The sequence below is a fragment of the Pararge aegeria genome, chromosome 14 (assembly GCF_905163445.1).
Source record: "Pararge aegeria chromosome 14, ilParAegt1.1, whole genome shotgun sequence".
Lineage (NCBI taxonomy): Eukaryota > Metazoa > Arthropoda > Insecta > Lepidoptera > Nymphalidae > Pararge > Pararge aegeria.
Window position 1 is genome coordinate 7,119,236 of NC_053193.1, and position 21,067 is coordinate 7,140,302.

At 35.7% G+C, this 21,067-nt stretch overlaps 1 protein-coding gene across 7 annotated transcripts in view; it reads left to right on the plus strand.

The window, feature by feature from the left end:
- The first annotated feature begins 305 nt into the window (after positions 1-305).
- The window catches only part of LOC120629608 (cytohesin-1), a 69,273-nt gene continuing 48,511 nt past the window's right edge, over positions 306-21,067 (plus strand). The window contains exons 1-4 of one of the 7 annotated variants that reach the window (XM_039898591.1): positions 306-450; positions 558-631; positions 700-701; positions 6,630-6,855. In XM_039898591.1, the coding sequence (XP_039754525.1) occupies positions 372-450; positions 558-631; positions 700-701; positions 6,630-6,855 (381 nt within the window). In that variant the 5' untranslated portion in view covers positions 306-371. Of the gene's footprint in view, positions 451-557; positions 632-699; positions 702-4,439; positions 4,636-5,554; positions 6,355-6,536; positions 6,856-21,067 lie in introns of those variants that run through there. The other 6 variants (XM_039898588.1, XM_039898587.1, XM_039898585.1 and 3 more) reach the window with 6 other exon arrangements.

Below are 21,067 nucleotides of genomic sequence, written 5' to 3' on the forward strand. Positions count from 1 at the left end.
GAGTATAACTTGAATTGATTATTTTTCAAGCCACGTTCAGGTTGTGACTAGGGCTCTGTTATGGCGTTACAAGGAAGTAAAAGGCCACAATAATGACTGACTTTTGAAATTCTGATAGAAAACAAGACGTAGTTTTACGTACTATGCTAAGAAGATACAAACACAGTTAGGGTTTTAAACTTATCATAAACTGAACACAACAGTAATTCACGACCCTGTGTGCTTTGGAAATAAAACCAAAGAGTTAAGAGTAAAAAAAAAAAAAAATTAAAAGTTCGTGTTTGACTTTTGAGTTTGGTAAATAAATATGGCCGCTAGTCAATTTTAACGATGTAAACTTTTGTTTATGTAGTGTTTATTAAATTTAAGAAATGATAAGTGAATTTGAAAATTTGTCTCTTGGAGGAAACAATGCGGCGAGTAATCATGCAGATCCTTTTACACATACGGGTAATATATGTGTTGCTTGTGTTAGGCATTGAAGGCATTGTTGACCTCAATGAATCTATTGCTAAAGGATTGTTTGGGCCTTCGTATCACGGTACTGTTTCTTGCAGAGTTGACACCTGAGCAGCAAAAGACCCTTATTGATATACGACGCAGGAAAACAGAGCTACTTCTAGAAATACAGGTTAGTACAACGTAAACACTTATTATGTAGGTTTTCTAGTACTTGTGAGCACAAGGAAATGTATCAAGCAGTTATCTTATTAGAGGTGTGTCATTGCTAAACTATGCTTACGTTATCTTCCTTTTGATGTGTTATAAATTAGCAATACGAGTTATTAAATTCTATATGTTGTATGGTCTGGTTGGGTTACTGTTTAAGTTCACTATCCAATTCATACCTCGTTAAATAAAATTTTATTTTCATGGCAATTCAAAATTTGGATTTAATAGATCTGTGAATTTTCTGATGAGCTTTATTTGGTCATGTTTAAGCTTATATTATTATATAGCCCTGATATATTACAGAAATGTGAATTTCAAAAGTTGTAGGCATATAATTTATCCATAATAATATTATAAATTCAAGTGTCTTTGTTTTTAAACCAATCTGATTTTGAAATTAAACCAATCTTGATAAAATTAAGTATTAAAATATTTTGCATCCTGGACTGAAACAAATGTGGACAAATTCACAGTCAACAGCTAGTGCTAAGTAAATAGTATGAAGAACTAAATATTTCTTTTCATGAAATGTTTTAATAGAATGATTGACAGTAAAAACTAGACTTAAAATCTGTTAAATTAGTTTTGAAAAGAGATTTATGTGGAACCATTGTGTCAAAATAGTGCTAAATTTACAGTTTTATATATGATGGTTAAAAATGAGCCGGTGATGATACATTAAAAATGCTTGCAAAAAAAAAATTACAGTATCTTTATCTTATTTATGTCAAATCTATATATCTGAATTTGAGTCTTCCTTTTTATTAAATATTAAATTAAAGTGTTCTCATTAAGCAGCATTAATTCTTAATAACTAAACTAAACATGGTTTGGGTTGTTTTTATTATTTTAGTATTATTAGTATTTTCTTTTCTGAGCAAGGGTATATAAAACCCCAAATACAGGTTATTATTAGCCAAGTAGGTTTTAGCTAAGTTCAATTTTAAGATCATGTTGCAGAAGTATAGTAGCTGTATTTTGAAAGTTAACTGATGAAGTTTTCTCACAGTTGTCTACAACATATTCATTTTGCAAAGCATGCATGCGTCTTCCGGTTCTTCCCTGCTATATCACCCCCCATTGAACCTGTGTTTGTCGAATAACTCTGTATCTAGTGTGTGGTGGCCAATCCAGAAACTCCCAGGTCTACTACCCATCCTCCCTACAACATATGTTGCCTGCCCAGCTCCATTTTAGGGCTGATGCCCTTTGATCAATCACTTACATGGACAAAATTATGTATCATGCCTGAACTAGGCCTTTTTCAATTTTTTAATTTAATTTAACATTAATTTTAAAAAGAGCATAGCAGAGCTTTGGGCTCCCTTTCCCGGGGTACTTAGTTGAATCCCTGGCATTCACCTCTGACTTTTCAGAGTTTTTTGCTCTATCACTTTAGCAGACATTCAAGAACATCCAAAAATTTCGAATCGAATGAGGCCTTGCTCATATTTTAATCAAACTGATCAAGTTTTAACACTTGTTGCTCTAGTCTACAACAAAGAATCTAAAACAAATGAAAGTCATGATTCGGCTTACTCTCAGACACAAAAACAGACATTGTCGCAGAAAAATATACTACGACAATACACATATCGCTATCTAGCCCCAAAGTAAGCGTAGCTTTTGTTATGGGTACTGATGATCATCAGTGCAGCCCACAGATGCGGCGAATTATATAGTTGTTATGTGGGACGCGTACTCGGACGAATGACCTGGCGTAGGGCTGTGGCTCAACAGATCGCAGCACGACGCTGCTTTACCGAGCACAACACCCGGCCAGGAAAATAAGTCTTTTACATACTTCCGAGTCCCGACATCGAACTGAGGTAAAATCGAAACTTCGACGCCGTGGTGCACGTGTTAAGACCGCTTGCACCGATCGCTGCGTTCCGAATGGGCTTTGAAGTTGCACCTCACGAGTGAAGCGCGACTAGTAAAGACACATTGTTGAGTCTCCTGACTCTCGGGCATCCACAGTCAATGTCCGAAACTGCGGTTACCCGTACTGAACAGTATTACTATCGCAACAACAAGCCATCTGTTTCATTTCATAAATTTTTCATCTGTAGGGTAAAACTAACCTGTCTCACGAAGGTCTAAACCCAGCTCACGTTCCCTTTTGGATGGATGAACAATCCAACGCTTAGCAAATTTTGCTTCGCAATGATAGGAAGAGCCGACATCGATGGATCAAAAAAATTATTATCTTATTGGTAGAACATACCCTGTGCAACTCATATGCACTGTGATATTACATAGGAATGTTTATGCTATGTAAATGTTCAATTTATTCAAATAACATTATTTTCACCTGATAAATCACTGCCCTTATAAGGTCAGGCATAATTGCTATAGTTCAAATGCGTTTACTGCTTACACAAGTTAGTGACTCACTTGCAAGTGCAATGCTTTTGTTTAAAGCTGCTCACACATACCAGCAGGATTTCCAGTGGTGATAATTTTAATCACGTCATCACCGTGATGAATGCGGAGCGTATTGTAAACTCATCCGATGTTTCAGTTTTCATCCTGTTTCTTTTTGTAATCGCGTTCGCAATTAATGTGCGATTAGCGTATCAGTGACTACTGACTACTAATTGATAGGGGAAAACCTTATTTAAAAAAAAAAGCGGCTTCCAATTCTTGATTTCATACTAAGATTTCCTCTAACAGACTGTTAAACAAGCTGTTTCTCAATAACCTATAATTGGGTAATTTGATGGCAGACATCGTTTGGAAATCTGCATGCCTGAGAGTTCTCCATAACGTTCTCAAAAAGCGTGTGAACTTGTTTGGTAGAAAAATCCGCACTTGGCCTGCGTGGTGGATTAGAGCCTTACCATTCTGGAGGGCCTTACCCGTTCCCTGTAGTGCGCCAGTATTAGTATGATAACGATAATAAATGATTTCTTTCCGGTGTTAAACTATTTTAGGAAATGAATAATTTGTGGATAAATACCAAATAGTTATATTGTATGAATTGACTGCAAATTTAAGTTACTATTTGAATTTCAAAAAGTATCGCACCCTAATACTAACTTATCATCAATACATATCGCTTTCATCAACGCTTTTTCGGTTTGGCGAGATTTAAAGAAATGTATTTATTTATTAGCTTTTCCCGGGATACAAACAGTACCTTTACACATGAGAGTAATGTCGTTTTTTTTACAAGGAAAAAAATAAAAAGAAATACACAAAAATCTCACAATGTCTGAAATTATTATAATTAGTACCTAGTTACCCTAATTTTTAGAGACAGAATGAATTTAAAAATTGTCGTAGTACTAAAAAAGTTCCTTATCTAGGAACGTTTTAATTATAAGTCTAACAGTAACATAGTATCACATGTTTAAGTACTATAAATGATTAAATTAATATTATATTCTACTAAATATGGAAAATTGGAAACTAAGCAAACCAAACCAATTAGAAAACAACATCCGCAAAGCTATTTGCTTAGTAAATACTTAATGAGTTGAATAAATGAATACTAAGGCAAATATAATAATTATTACAACAAAGTAGGCAAAGTAGATAAACTTATTGCAGAAAAAACTAAAATAAACAATACAAGTAAACTAAAAGAGAAAACAGTGCAATCTGCAAAAGCTGGAACTTAAATTTGAAGAGCGCAGTAAACCTAAGTTATTATTACATATAGTCAATAACCTGGCGCGCCCTTGAAAAGACCGAAAAGTCCTTTAATGGATTGTCGTAAATCAGCAGATCCTTTGGGCCCTTCCATTCAAAAGATTGCGGAGCACACTGACGTAAGCCGTCAATGCTGTTAGCTACTACGATAGAAAGAGAGGTATGCGGTTAAGGCCTGTGCCAGTAACTGTCGGAGTGCGGTGCGGGCACGTTGTGTCCGCAGTTACCGTTAGGGTCGATCGGCAAAACTCGCGGTTTTTAAACACAACAAAAATAATAACCAAGACGTGAAGTGTTTAATGTAAGGTTTTATAATTAATTAAGTATTGTGTATTTTGTGATCAGAATAAAGTTCATCAAGTGATAAGGCTGATAAGTGGAAATTGCTATGACTATCTCGTCATTGCCTTTAGTTCAATTTGTTCCAAGATTTAAGCTTAATTTAGGTGGAGCTATCGGTTTGAGTATTAAACTTTTGCGACATTTCAATTCTTATTCATATTTTCTGTCATTGCATGACTCACTTCGAATGTACGCGTTCTTGAGTTAACTGAAAATGTTTACTTCATTGGAATTGAAACAAATTTATTACGTAGCTTTCGAACTGGTTAACCTTCATGCATTGCCGTACTCATGTACACTTTCAGCGTAACAAACATAGTTTGAGTTAGGAATAGGTTCTTTGGCTACAAAGTTTTTTTACTTTTGGTGAAGCCAAGCCTTTTGGCTTATTGTTCCAAGTATTTACTACGCGTAATCTTTCGTTTATTCCTTTAAGTCAATTGAAATGATTATAGTCTCAAAATAATAGTTGCTTTCGATGCATTGTCAACGTCAACTGAAGTTTCTTAATGTATGTAAATACATAATGACCTCATTATACGAGTAGTTAATTGCTTGTAAAACGTATAGTTCTGTTATTTTCCTGAATTTTGATACGTCTAATAATTATGACGTAGATTCTGTCTTTAATTTATCTTGTTTTAATTTAACAAACAATTTATTCAATGCGATAAGCTATCAAAGTTTCGACATTTGTGTATTGTTTTAATTTAAGACTCTAATGTTGTAATGTGTGCGACATTATCGGTTTGCTAATAGTACCTACGTACTGCTAATGAACCACTATGATTCATTAGCAGTATTCATATCGTTTGTAAAATTATGTTAGCATTATGACAGTGCCCTTATCTACAGTCTACACTACAATGATATGGTCGATAAGGATATTAGAATTTTAGATGTTTCCTATTTCATAGACATCTTACGCCTTCTGTGATTATTCATATTTTGATCAGCTAGCATCGATTTCAAATCTGAACCAATAATAAATTTTCGTCACTTTCTCCTTAAGTGCCTAATTATTCAATTGGTTCAGGTGCTTGCCTTTTCAAACTGTATATTACTATTGTTCTTGTATTTTACCGTTTTTATTGGCTTATTCTGAAATATGGCATTCCCCTAACTGGACAATGGTCGCAATTCATCGGTGTTATCTATCACATATCCTCTCTGACTTCCGGTGCGTTGCTCACAGTTATGATAACAAGTGCCAATGTACAAACGCTTTAGCACTGCAAAACAAATTATTAAAAAAATAATAATTACGTATTTCCTTTAGGCATTGTTTGATTAAATTGATTGACCAATTCATTTTGCTTTAACTTGTTAAAAATACAATTCATGTAAATATTCCAGAGCGCTATTTGAGTTTTATTGATGTAAATAAATAATGCAATTCGTATAAAAATATTATTAGGCAGCGACAATCTACATTCAGAGTAAAGAGGAAGAGGTGATTGTCGCAAACGTAAACGTGTAGACAGATAAGCGGCTACGTATAGTTGTCGCGGTGCCAAACGTTGGCGCTCGCGGCTCTTCACTTTCAGTCGAGTGCGTTCCTTAGTGGGAAGTGTATGGCGCGCGATGTGCTTGCATGTTCGGCTGCTCTGCGGTGCGCTCTGGTGGCCGGTGCTGATGCGCTGCGCACGCGCCGCGCGCACCTATGACGACGATTACGACCAGGTGTGTCATCTGTCACCGATCGCTTTTTCTGCACTGTGAAATCGTATAGCTTCACCTATATTTTGGCAAATATTTGACGTAGGCGTTGACGTATGTATGTAATCACTAATCAGTTTAATCGATACGCAGTCATCCACTTTTCACTTATTTTGCATTGTTTATACCAATTTATTTAATATTAGTGGCTTACAGGAGCGCGTGTTTTGAGCTTGATCAAAATAGTTTTGAGGGTAAGGCCCACGTTGTGTGAATTTGTGATGTGCGTGGTGCGTTAGCGCGTCCCGAGTTATGTTTATCAAGGCCGTACCTGTGGCCAGCGAAGAGGAGCGCCGTGGTTCAGTGTCTAATTGGTTTTCGTCTTTGAGACGCGGCGGTCGGCGTAAGCGCGAAGAGACCGCCGCCGTTCCGGCCGGTTACGGTTCATTGGGCAGGCGGAAGGATGGCGGCCAGTCGCGCGGCAAGACGAGATCGGCCTGGGATCTCACCACCGTCACGAGACTGGTCTGTATAATCAATAATTTCACTATCTACCAGTGAAAGGCATTTAGAATGCATAATCCCCTGGAGACCACAGTTTTTGGCAGTTATCCAATTGCGCTGTATCGATCTCGCTTTTTGAGTCTGCGTGTGAAATCTACACAGGATTCAACGACAGTGACAACTTTTAACGATACCTTTATTATAGCGTCACTTCACAAATTAGTTTTGATTGAAGATTATTGGAAGTCCACGGCCATTATTGTTGTTCGTTTTTACGAATACAACATGCGGGCCGCGTGAAATTTATAGGACTCTCAAAAAAGCTCTCGGAGGGCTTGCCTTAATTAACATTAACAATTATAAATAATTGACATTGTTACATTTGAGTTATTTTGATACCAAAACATTAGAGTTTGACAGTTTTAGGTTATGTTTTTGTTGCGTTATCAATTTGTCGATGGAAGATATTTTTATATTACACATTACAATACAGGCTATCAATATGATAACGTCAATAGGATCTGATAGATAGATGTTTTGTATCGAATATTTTTAGTGAGATGACAATTAAGTTATCTATTTATAGACAAGTTCTTTGCATCAATTATTATTTACATTAACGAATAATAATTGGGCCTGCTTTATTTAGAAATATGGCTAAAAGTTTATTTTCCCTTTCAAGGTCAAACGCTGGGTTTTACGTTGAACTTGAGTGCGTCAGGGCTTATTTATACAGCATAGGTGAGATCAGAATGCCTTGTGTTTGTATGCAAATCACGGTCATTGTCGTTCCAACTTTGTTTTATTGTAGGATTGGGTGTATATAGGAATGTCGTTAGAACAAAGACGTATTATAAAACATCGCCAACTCTCAGAGACAGTAACATTATTATAATCTACTAATAACTTTGCCCTGGCTTCGGTCGCGTTCCGTTACAGTGCTCCTAGTGCACTCATGCAATTCACGAATAAACAAACTTACCTTCGTCATTATCATCATCATCATCATTGACAACCCAATACCTAATTAGTGGTATGCCTTGGGCTTCTCTTCCGGCAGGGACTGAGTTCGATCCCCGGCGAGCAACTCTAACTTTTCGGTGTTATGTGCGCTTTTAGCAATTAAATATGACTTGCTTTGTGAACAGTGAAGGAAAACATCGTGAGGAAACCTGCATGCCTTAGAGTTCAATGATCTCTCTGAAAAGCGTGTGAGTCTACCAAACCGTACTCGGCCAGCGTATTGGACTGCGGCCTAAACTCTTCTCATTTTGAGAAGAGATAAGTGCCCTGTAATAGTTGGATAATTATATATTATTCTTAAATAGGAATTATAATTAATCTGTTTATTAACACCATAATATCAATATATCTATTCAATTTTATCCATATTAAACATAAAGATTTAAAAATAAAACTTTGCATTTGATCGTGGAATCGTGCATTTTTCAGGTATAAATTTACTATGTGTTACTTACTTAGTAAGCAACCTTTGCCACTCTCCCTATTTCTACCTATACAAAATACAAAATCATTTGCTATGTTACTGCATGAAAGCAGAACAAAACCAACAAATAACTTTGTTATATTAGTAGAGATAGTCTGTATATAATATTATGTTTACTCGAAGAATGTTAGCTCGTCCCGAATTATGTGCGCATGGTGGAACATTAAACAATAAACGTCGCGCCACGGTATCCATATATTCTAACAATACGAGGGAGATATGTATTTCTAAAATGAGTTTTAATTTCTCAATGGTAAATGTCAAAACTCATTGCACCAGTGTCGTGTGATGGGGATAGAATATCAAACCCTCGTGTGAATGGCAATTGAGTTTAAGGAAGCTGAAACAGAACAGTTATGATATTTTTAATATTATTATTCCTTACGGTTTATAATTTTTGGTTTCGCATACCTTTAACAATATTCTTATCACGTGACTGTTAGACAGTAGCGTTTTGTATAAAGGTATCTTAAGACGCCGCATTATGACAAAGTCAGTGTTTTTAACAAAATAGTATTTATCTATAGCTGTTCCCCGCGTTGCCGTAACGTTATTTTATAGTAGCCACGCGGCATCTTATTCATAAACCTCTCCCTTACTTCCTGGGATATAAATGTTTCATTATCTGAACTGAACTAGGCGACAAAATAACATTCTTTAAATAGCAGGGTTTATCTACTAATTATCTTGATAATAAACTGTAATTTTTTTGTAAAGACCTCTATTTTATGCCTATCAATTACGATCAAATTACTAAACCATTATCAAATCACAAACGTATAAAAAATGTTAACGAACGATTCGAAAGAGATTTTTGAATAAAGACATCAGAGTCCGATACTTTCGAAATATCTGAATTATTGATTGAGGAATTTTAGATGAAATCCCTGATTTTATCATAACCCTGCGACATATTACTCATGCAGGTCTTCGGCAAAAACGAGTTTGTCACATTATTTTAACGAGTCACGTATTCAGTCGCTCGGCATACAGACTTTACAAAAGAACGTTATGGTGCTGCGACATTGCAGTTATAAAATGTTATAAAATACTAATGAACAATTTTGTCACAAATTGTAACAAACGTTACCAAGCGTATTCACGTTATGTTACGTTATATAACATTTGGTAATGTTATTACCAAATGTTCAATAGCATGAAATCAAAAACAAAGAACGATCTTTTTACTACCAACCCAATGAACAAAATATGTTTTGCATGGAGACTTTCGGGAAATATTGTCCAAACTGATAGTTATAAATCTTATGCAATGTTTTCATCCGTGCGGACGCGCTTTAAACATATTACCTAACAATGGTAAACAAATCAAACATTATGTTATTTGTGTTCGTTAATGTTCAGTAAGGTTTTAAAACATTCTATAAATGCTGTGTAACAGACCATTAGAGATCTACATGCATATATTTTTTTCACTTTTCCATTTAGCGATGGCGCTTGCATACCATGGAAAGTATCCGCATTGGCTGCGGACACAGTATCGTGACTCACACGTGATATATTTTTACGATCTAACGTTACTCGTTAATGGTTTGAATGTAATGGCTTTATTGATTTACTAACGATGTACAATTACAAACTTCGCAATTTTAAGCGAATACGTAATTAAGAAGCGGTGGTAGGGTAGTGGGTAAGACTTCGGCATTCCTTTCGGAAGGACCGGTTCGATCCCCGGCGCGCTCCTTTTTTAATTTAAGCATCTAAATATTACTAGCATTAACGGTGAATGAAAACATCGTGAAGAAACCTGCGTGTCTCAGACTTCATCTTAACGTTTTCTATGGTGTATGAAGTCTAGAAATCCGCACTTAGCGAGCGTTGTGGGCTATAACGGCCTAAAACCCTTCTCATTCTTAGCGAAGACCCGTGGCCCTGTAAGGGGCCGAAATGTGTTGATGAGACCTCAATGGGTTGATGAGACCTCAATGGGTTGATGCTTACAGACCTCTCTTCTTTAAAAAGGGAGGCTTGTGGCTAGCAGTAGGTTAAAAATGATAACGGTAATGATGAAGAGCTAATTAATACCTGCTCATTAATATAGTTTGTGACTGCCTCGTCAGTCTAATGGTTAACATTATCGACTTCGGATCGCGGGTTCTTAGGTTCTTTCTGTTTAAAAATGGTTAGGGTACTGGTCCTATTTGACCCCACCAATGTCATCTGGAGGAGCGTGATGGGTTCCAGCTCCAAACCTTCGTACAGAAAAGAGGCCTTTGCCCGGCAGTGTAACGGTAATAGGCTGAGGATGATGAGGAATAGAAATTATATATGTACAAACATTTTGTTTTTTATGATACAAACGTGCTGTTTACTTGTGTGATCTTTGTCCAAACTTGTCCTAGGTAGGCACCAGTGGCGTGCAGTAAGGGTATGCGCAGGGTATGTAGAAAATCTCCAGATCGAGTTATGAATAATTAGGGGTTGGCTTTTTATAACTCTTAGCAATGCCTATCATCCAGTTTTTATAACTCGTACTGGAGATTTTCTTCATTTTATGTCATCTGCATACCCTGTGCATACCCTCTGTGCACGCCACTGGTAGGCACATACCCAATTAAAAGTTTGAACATTGCGGCTGTGGTGCGTAACTTCCTCTTCTAGATAATAGTTAAAACTCGAAAGGGGCCCTTAGTTATTATTAATTAGTGAATTTCAAGTAGTTTTGTGACTTATATTATCACTTCTGGGGATCAAAAACCAAGATAATAGTCACAGGATATAGGTATGCCTTATACGGTGCTCGTAAACATATTTCTGTTATAATTCTATGGCATTTTATGTGACCTCATTTGGGGAGTGGCAGTTTAAATATATATATTATGGGTTTAACTGCTACTAATTACCGAGGTATAACAAAATAGTATGAATAAACGAAGAACATAAACTAAAATTCGAATTTGAAATAATTATCTTAGTTATGGTTGGAAGTACAGCAATTATATCTTGTAAACACCCATTTAAAAAAGGCGTAAAACTATTATGATTGAATGCGCCAATTTGCGATTCAGTTACTAGTTGGTGCTAGTGTACTATCTACCAACCAGTTTGAGTTTAAAAATTAATTTTATTGAAGTGGGTAAAAGGGTAATTTATTATCATCACGAGCGTAAAACCCGTTGACACGGATTAAAGGGTGCCAACGGGGCCCTATTTCTAATCATCCGTCTGTCTGTCCATCCGTCGATCAGCGAGCTGTATTTCATGAACAGTCGTAGGTAGATAGCTGCCGAAATAGTAATTTTCAATTCGTCTTCAAGAATTCGATTGCCAGTATAACAACAATAAATATTAAAAATTAAAAATAAATCTCATAAAAGTGGGATACATAAGTGTTTTGCATGTAGATTTTCCTATTGCACTCCGGTTCGGACCTCTTCGTCTACAAACTACTTCGTCTAACTCATACTTAGCCGGTTTTTTTAAAGCTAGATAGCCGGTTTATCGAGGATTGATAGTAGGTATTGGGTTTATATTAAATTCATTCGAATATAAAGCAGGTGAAACCGCACGGCAAAGGCATAGCTAGTGAATGCATAAAACGTCCTGGTACACTGAATATCGATTTGTCGTTAATGAAAAACCTCTTTCATATAAACAAGTCGTTCATGCATGGCCTATAGCTATACGTCATTTCCCTTTGTAGCAGTTTGCTTTGAATTTGCTTCAAAAATTCAAACGTGGTCTACTTTCTGGTAGCGACCGATATATAGAATGGGTGTAGTGACAAAAGTAGGGTTGTCAAACTTCAACTCTTGCAAGACATGATTTGGTATTGTATCCTGTGTAGATAACAGGCTGTCATCTATTTAGTGGTATGGTGTGTCTCATAGTGCAGAAAACGATGAGTGACTAACAAGTGTATCAGTGCACGCACTGTATTGTTCAGAATATCCTGTTATTAAAGTACATAATATGCACATTTACTATCTACTCGCTGCATTGTCTAGGATAATGCACCACATATTGTAATAAAGCGAAAATAACTACGTATTCACAGTTTGCAATGCTACTAATTGCTATTTCTGCTTAGTGCAACCACTTAGTGATTTAGATCTTTACATCTACATTTTTACCTTAAGATATAATATTATGTGCTATTGGGGATTTCATTAAGCACCATCCATGCATTTAATCGAGGAAGGTAATATACATAAATTTAATTTGTATTGCTAATGTTTGGGTATCCGCAACGGATAGATATTCAAAGAAAATTAACTCTTTCAACATTAAAGTTAAGTTAGTTTTTCTCAATATTTTAAGGAAAATTTTCTTGCACCGCCATTAAAATTTTAAAATGTCGGTAGCCCTAGACAAAATGGACTATTTTCATTTGGAAATGAGATGCAAAACTTCCTGTTCAAACAGCCTTTTTTATGCACGGAAAAAACGAATCTCTCTTTTGAATGAGTTCACAAGGATCTGTTTAAATTAATACGGTGCAGCGTTTGTTAGTTTCGGGTTATAATTTTGGAACATTTTGTTTTATTTTTAGCGTGTAAGGTAGTTTAGTCGTCAAAGCCGAGTGTGACATTTTAAGGTAATTTCGTTGTCTTATTAAGTACACCAAAACGAAAGAAAAAATTGTATAAGATTGATTTAGGGTTCGATATCGAAATGATAAATAAAATAAATAAATAAATATACTACGACAATACACACATCGCCACCTAGCCCCAAAGTAAGCGTAGCTTGTGTTATGGGTACTAAGATGACTGATGAATATTTTTATGAATTATATATACATAAATACTTAGAAAATACATATAAACACCCAGACACTGAAAAACACTTAATGCTCATCACACAAACGTTTTCCAGTTGTGGGAATCGAACCCACGGCCTTTGACTCAGAAAGCAGGGTCGCTGCCCACTGCGCCAGTCGGCCGTCAAAATGGAACGTCTATCATTTAAGATTATTTCACTAACCACTAAGGCTGGCGACATGAAATTTTAAATATAATATATGTTATAAGTAATAATTTATTAATGACAAGTTTGCTTGGAAGCATCCGGCTCAGCTTTCATCTCACAAGATAGTAATGTTAAAATGTAAATAGTGGATGTTGGAAAAGAGCAACTGCCGAGTTTCTTGCCGGCTTCTTCTCGGTAGTATCTGCCTTTCAAACCGGTGGTAGAGTCACTAAACACAGACAGATTTACCGTTTCAAAATTGCTTATATTAGGCCTTCTTGAAATAAATGAATTTTGAATTTTTTTTTAATAGTGACTCAATCGAATGATGAAACAACGAAAATTATTAATATTTTAAGAGGTGGAATGGTCAAACGGTCTTAAGATTTCAATTCTTCTGTAGATGGATTGAAACTGCAGAAGGTGTGACAAAAAATATCTCCGAGGTTTAATTATCGAAAACTCCAAAATAACTTAAAATAATTAAAGTATACTGGAAAAAATAAAACCAAGTTTCTAACTAGCATACTTAGCTATAGACGTTTACGAATAAAGGTAGTTTTCCTTTTATGAAAGTGATTTTTTGTTTATTACGTTAAGTTATTGTTTTACTTTATAATACTAGTTCATTTGGAGTACGGAACCCTCGGTGCAAGAGTATAACTACTATTTGGCCGGAATTTTTAATTCTACGTGCTTCTGATATTTTAGGCCAGCATGTCAGATTAGAATTGGTTTCAAAATAAATTGGAATTTTATAAATATCGACTCAGCGTTTTACGTTTGGCTTGATCTGCTTTCCTCTACGATTTTTTCACGTGTAGAGTATTTTCAGCGGTTCGTGTCATGTCATTAGGTTGCAATACATAATACCACTATCGTTGTTTTGTTTTTACCCAACTAAGAGAGGGTAGTGTACAGCAGTATATATTTGTTCTATTCAGTATATGTACGGTTCTAATATATATACCTACCTGAAAGGTCAGGGTTCATATTCGTCATCTGTCCCTTTTTTTTGTACCATTTGTACGTAAAGTTCACGTAAAAATTTAAACTGTCAAACCTAAAGCGTCAGTAATGGAATATTAGCATATTTGGCGGCCTTGCTGTTGGAACAAGCAAAAGAATTACGGTATCCGCATTGCGATTGGCAAGGGAAAAATTCTAGGCTATTGATAGAAAGTGTACTTACGAACGATGCCAAAGTTTCAGTTACGTAGACCGTTCGACCTTACGTGTAGTTCATTCACTTGGCGCAAAAGGCACATTTGTTAAACTATCTGATACTAATCTGATCAATTACTTAGGGCAAGGCCACACTAATGCGTCCAGTCAGCTTGTGGTGGCGCGTTCCCTTCCTTCTTGTGACCAATCACCATACGCAATTCGGTGAGTTGTGACTGGTTGTAAGGCACGCCACAGCGGACGTCTTGATTTGGCCATAACTTAATGCTGGCGCTTCACGTTTGCCTACATTATGGCGAAAGTTGTGGCAAAGATATCAGCTAAAAGTTCGTGATAGCGTCCGTACGGTAGAAGGTCGGTTCAGGCCAATGTGCGAAATAATTTTCGGCTTTGTAGATCTCTATAAAGCGAAAAGTTTCTTCATTGGTCATTGTTAATGATATTTTGTTGACACTAGTAACTACGCGTGAATATATTTAAATCACTTACGTGCAATCTTATTGGGAGCGTGTAACAAACAAAAAGTGCGTCCAGCGTGTGGACGCGGCATTCACTCAGCTCTGCCACAACCCTTTGATCTTTATTAAATAACCGATACAAAATGGATCTGGCGCCAACTAGTGTTCCAGTATTCCAATACATACAACATAAGCATAATTACCCGCTCTACATGACAGCCATATTCATACAGGCCTTACCATTCGCCACAATGTTGGCCAACGTGAAAAAACTGCATTAGTCAAATATTTTGATACTTTTACAATATAGGTCGATGTTTTCAGGTTGATTTTTTCGTCAAATCGATTAGTTACCGTTGATTTTAACATCGAATACTAACAAAGTTTTTAACTGTTTAGTTTGTGTACAAGGTTGACGTGTGTTATCACCGTTGTGCAAAGGCTAGGCTACCTTTGTTATTTATTTAGGTCTTGTCCTAATTGGAGTTTATGCTAATTTGTAGACGTGACTCTTGTATTAACGCGTGACTGTTTAGCTAAGCTTATAATATTTCAGGTAGGTACGCATTTTATTGGTATGCCGCTTTGCCATTATCCTGTTTTTCATTCCCTGACGCAAATAAGGGTTTTATGAGTTTGACTCACATACACATCGTAATAGTGTTTAATTCTAATGGTTTTGGTATGGCGAATAATATCTTATCAGTAATAAGATATTATTCGTCATTTAGAATTATCAGCTGTTTTCAACTGGGGAAAGAATCATAGTTACTACTTCCACCTGACTTCAAATTTAATACACTAATACATTAAATTTTTAATGATAATCAGCATTAGGAATCCATTTGATTGATTTCATATTTAATAACAATCAATAAAGGTAACGTATATTCCGTAGGTAGCGATTGTTATTTATTTTTATTATTATTATTATTTTAAATTTTTACAAAAACCGGTTACAAATGGCTGACTCAATATTAAAGCATTTTCTACCAGCCAACCTTTAGACATGCGAGAAATTATTAGTTTTATTGAAATGACAATGAATACCTTAACTTAATGCTGCAAGCACCCACCGTACTCCTTGAGCAGAGGGGTCCTGATTCTTTTTTAAAAGCGTTAAATAGCCTGTTATTTTTTTGGCTTTTTTAAATTTAACGTGATTGAAACTGCAAGGAGTTTAAATAATACCGACTTTTAAAGTATTGTTAATGAATAAACAATTAATACAAAAGTTGTGCGCAAGCGATTTACCAGTTGTGGAGTTACGTTCCTTACTTTGTACCTTCGTTTCCGAAAATCTATTCCATATAAATCCAAAGTTATACGAAGACATTGACGATACGTACCCGTTATTTAGGTCTTACTGGGAACCTTATTTTTAAGGCAGTTACAAAGTTGCGCTGTTGTTTAACATAATGAAGTAATTTCCCTAGTGAATTAAGTGATTCTGAAAATACAATTTCAATTAACGTTAAACCTACGATTTTCATAATTTGTGAATGCCAACAGCATCCAATAAGCTCGCAAGTTTTCGCTTTTTAATTTACCTTTGCTGCTTTTTAAACTGTGAGAATTTTGCATGCATTTCCAAATAGAAAAACACAGAGAGCAACCAACAAAAAATGCCTAAAGCTGTTCTTCAAGTATTTTTTGTTTATTTTTATTTTGAAATTATGGGATTTTATAATTGGTAAGTTGTTGAATTTTAAATGATGAGAACTTGGAGTAGTTCCATTCATTTTTTTTTCTTTTTCATTGTCCAGGGATAGCGGAATAGCAAACTGCTTTATTACTGCGTTTCCTTTGTATAGATTAAACGGGTAGGTAAGCCACGCGCTCGGAAGCTAATAATAAACAATTTGTAAGATAATTTTGTTTGTAGCGGTATTTATCATAAACTTTTGCGTTTGTATGCTTAGGACTTTTGCCAATAATATTTAAGAAACTTTGCCAAGTCTTCTTATGGAGTGCGTCTGGGCTTACGGCCAAGGTTCATTTGCCCGTATATTGAGTTAATGTTTCTTTTTTTGGTTCCATAACATAACTCTCAGTTTCTAACAAAGTGGAAAACCATTTATTTATTTTCATGACCAATAATTCGGTGTCGCGAAAAGTTTAGCCTTCTTTATTCATAGTTTTGAGTGTTCGGGATCCGAAACTATGACTAAGCTTCCGCAGTCCGTTTGCCCGACTGTCTGTCTCGTAATAGGTAGGGAGTTGAAATGTGTTACCGTTTAAAAAAAAAAATTATATCATTTTGCCCTTGTTTCATAGGCACGGAATGGGTACCTCGGTACGGAATCTTGGCCGGTTTTTTCTTTACCTTTTTTCTTTCTTAACTAGTATTTATTCCTTATTTACGCACTTCTGCCAAAAATACGTTGAGCCATTGAATGCAAGGTTTACTGTTCAGTTTTTAAATATGTTATCGTTTTATTTATTATCATAACAAAAACAAATGCTTACAAAATATCCTAATGTTACCTTAAAGTTTCAAAAAAATTACATGGTACAAAATAAACCATTATTTTATGTACCATGTAATTTTCTCTAGCAGCTATTTTTTCTGCAGCGGCATTATGTATTTAAAGCACATTTATTATTACCCGAACTTGATATTAAAATCTATGCTTTCTGATTGTCCCCTTTAGAAGTGCAATGTTCAAATTATGATCTACCAAAATTCCGCGGTCTATTTAGGTTCCAACTGTAGAAGCCTTAGTAATTTGTTGTGACGGGAAGGGGGGACTTTTTGCCAGTAGACTTTTTACTCCGCACACATAACAATTTGATACCCATTATTTCCGCGGATTTTCCTTCGTTTGTGCCGACCCTAATTGGTATAAAGGCAAGGAAGTACAGTACGCACCCGATCGTGTACGTTTATCCAAGGGGAGGTGCTTTGACCTTGTCGGGGAAAGGGGGTTTGCGAACGTAGCGCACGGTCAGCGACTCGCCAAACGGGTTATATTACATTGCTTTTTAATGACCCGTACCTTAGAGGCTTTATACAATTTGTTTATTTTATTAATAGCACCATCACCATTATTATTATACCGATATACTATCTATACGAATATATGCGAGCTTAGCTAAGAGTAAAGGCACTTTTAGTTTTTGTAGCTAAGACAGTGAAATGCTGCAGTGAATAGGTATACAAAGTTTTAGGATTAAGTTGTTTATAGGATTTGGAAAGGGGTATGTTCGCCACTTTAATTTAGGCAGATATATTTAAAAAAAAAAAAGTTTTTTTGGCACATACCTTTAATACTCTACCGTTCGAAAAATAAATACCGGTTCGTAGGAATTCAAGTCGTATTTCAAACATTTCGTTTGACATTTTTAAGTGAGCAATTTAGCAAATGCCACAGCGTATTTCAAATGGGTGACCAGGCAGCGTGAAGTGGACCTTTGCGATTCTCCCAAACTACATTATAGGCACTTTAAAAGCTTAAGACGTAATTTGCTTCAAGCGATCCAACACGGGGCGTTTGTTTGGGGACCATTATCGTTTCCTTTTTTGCATGACGACATTTGCGAATCAGAAACTGTTCAGAGACCTGGTAAATAACCATAATTTTCGTTACACAAGCGTCGTTAGTAGTAGCAGATTCTAACCGTATGTCATTTTGTTAGTATCGAATTGGTTTATTTTTAGAAATGAGTTCTATTTAACAGAAAACACTCTGGTATCTGTATAGTAAAATACCCAACCGTGACACGAGTGTTCTCGCATATGCTTAATGTCAGTAGACATGTTTTTACCACGCCATGTTTTTGTTGCTTATTTGTACAAACAATCTTTTGCAGTGTAGAGGCTTCTTATTTTGTTGGGGCCGTAGTCTACCAAATTGCTTTACTGTGGGTCTTCGTGTTTCCCCGAACTATAGTTATAATTAATTGCTCTCCTTGAAACAAATCTTAGTTTGCGAAATTGCGTCATATTTGAACGCATATACCTAATAGAAAATTTAGAACCTCCTACTGCCAGTAACGATTACTCGTAAGTACGTATTCTTTGAGGTTCAACCCTTGGCAATAATAACTAGGTTAGATTTCGTTAGATAACATAGTCTTTGTTATCTAACGAAAAAAGACTATATTTAGGGTTTTTATCATGGTTTTCTTGAGAAAAGAAGGCTATCTCATGTTTTCGTGGACTACCAAATAGATAAAAATCATTTGTTGTTAGAGCAAACGCACGCCCAAGGATAGTGTTCCTATAAGTGCTTAAGTTATTTAACACTATACCTACAAGTTTTATAACTATGCAAGAGTCACGATTTAAAATTCCTGGCGAACAGATCGTGACTTCTGAGGATTGCAATATGTATATATATTTTTTTTTAATACAGTTGTTTTTCGATATGTCTAATGAATAAGACTGGGGCATTTGCTCGAAATTTAAATTGTTAAGATATTTTAACGTTTGTTCAGATGGCTATGGAATTCGTTTTTGTAATTATTACCATGTTGATACACAATTGGGGTTATTTAAAGGTGATGGTGATAGTTTCGTCTTTTAAACAAGTAAGATCTAAAAACATGCTCATGTTTTTAGTAAGGTGAACGCTCAGACAACTTCGATACCGTATTATAAACCGGATTAAATGTGACGGCATTCAGCATAAAACATTTTGGTTACCCGATTTATTATATCAAATATAATAAATATATTGTAAAATAAATGTTGACCAAATCATGATTTCATCTGAATGTTGACGACGTCTGAATCCATTACCTAAATTACTAGAACAGTTCGAAGAACCTTTATGTGAGACATACCTTGTTTAAAAAGCGATTAGTCAGAGAAACGGCCGTAAATATTGAGTGACAGTAAATCAAATTAATTACTTAAATAATAAATAAAACAAACGGGGTGAGCTAAAAAAAAGGTAAATCAAAAACTCAAAAAGAAGAGTTGGAGTTAATATTATAGCTTGCTCCGCTTGCAGTCGTTCAGTTACATTTAGAAGAAAAATGTTTGCTTCACAGATGCTTACAATATCTCGGCAATAAAAGAGAATATAGTCACTTCCGTTCGCCGCCATTGAACTTACCAAATATTTGACCGCGATTAAGTCGTGAGAGCAAAACTGCCCTCAGTAGCGCCAGCAATGAACATATTATGCCTGACTCAAATGGGTCATCGCGCCACGTTTTATTATTTATATTAATCAATAGTATCTGGGAAGACGGACCGACATTCCAAACAAATGACATCAAGTTCATCAAGGCGCCGGTTATAATGGTTTTTTTTTCGAAATATTAACTGTTATATTACTGCGTGTGAACTGCGTCAGTATATGAACAAAATGGCCCAAACTCATTGGTGTTTAGCGTTAAGAGAGCACCAGGCGGGCGTACGAGATCACCATTCATTGCCGACTCAACCAGTGTAGATTAACCAAATACAGCGAGCGATCCTACGTGACAAATTATTCGTGATCTGTAGTAGTTCATAAGGACATTGTATGATCCCAATGCCCGCTTTCACTAACGACGGACAAGGCAATGCCTAAGTAACTTCGTAGTAAAGTAAGATTCCTCGGCATACATTTATCTTTCATCGTTCGATTTTTTACTAAGCATCTCATATAACCTACAATGTCTATGGTTCTTGCGACAAGGTGTTTTGACAACATAAGGATTATTTTATGGGTTATGAGGAAAAATTGAATTTATATTTTTTTCACCTGTCAAGTGTCAGTCTTCGAATAACGCTTGTACACTTTACGATCTGCCGATCCGGTTTCCTAACTTGAGACGGATATTTCTCTGGAAATTACCTAAATCACTAGGCATCCGATTAAGGCGGTTCCTAGGTTTAGTGAAAAACGGCATTAGAATGCTAAGAGAGGGCGCTGATTTACGTGTGAGACGAATTAGTGTAAAATATTTATTCGCAGGATCATGTCTATTAATAATTACATTTTCTTTATCCTTTTTCTTTGGAAAAAGGCATATCACCGTACAACCGTACATCATATATATTAAATCATACCTATGATGAAGAGCATTTATTAAGTAAAATCCACTTCTAGCAATTCTAATACTAAATCTCAAGATGACTATGTACAAGCTGGGTTTAATATAGATAATAATAATTCACGGTCATGGCCGTAAATACGTAGTCGATGGTTACAGCACT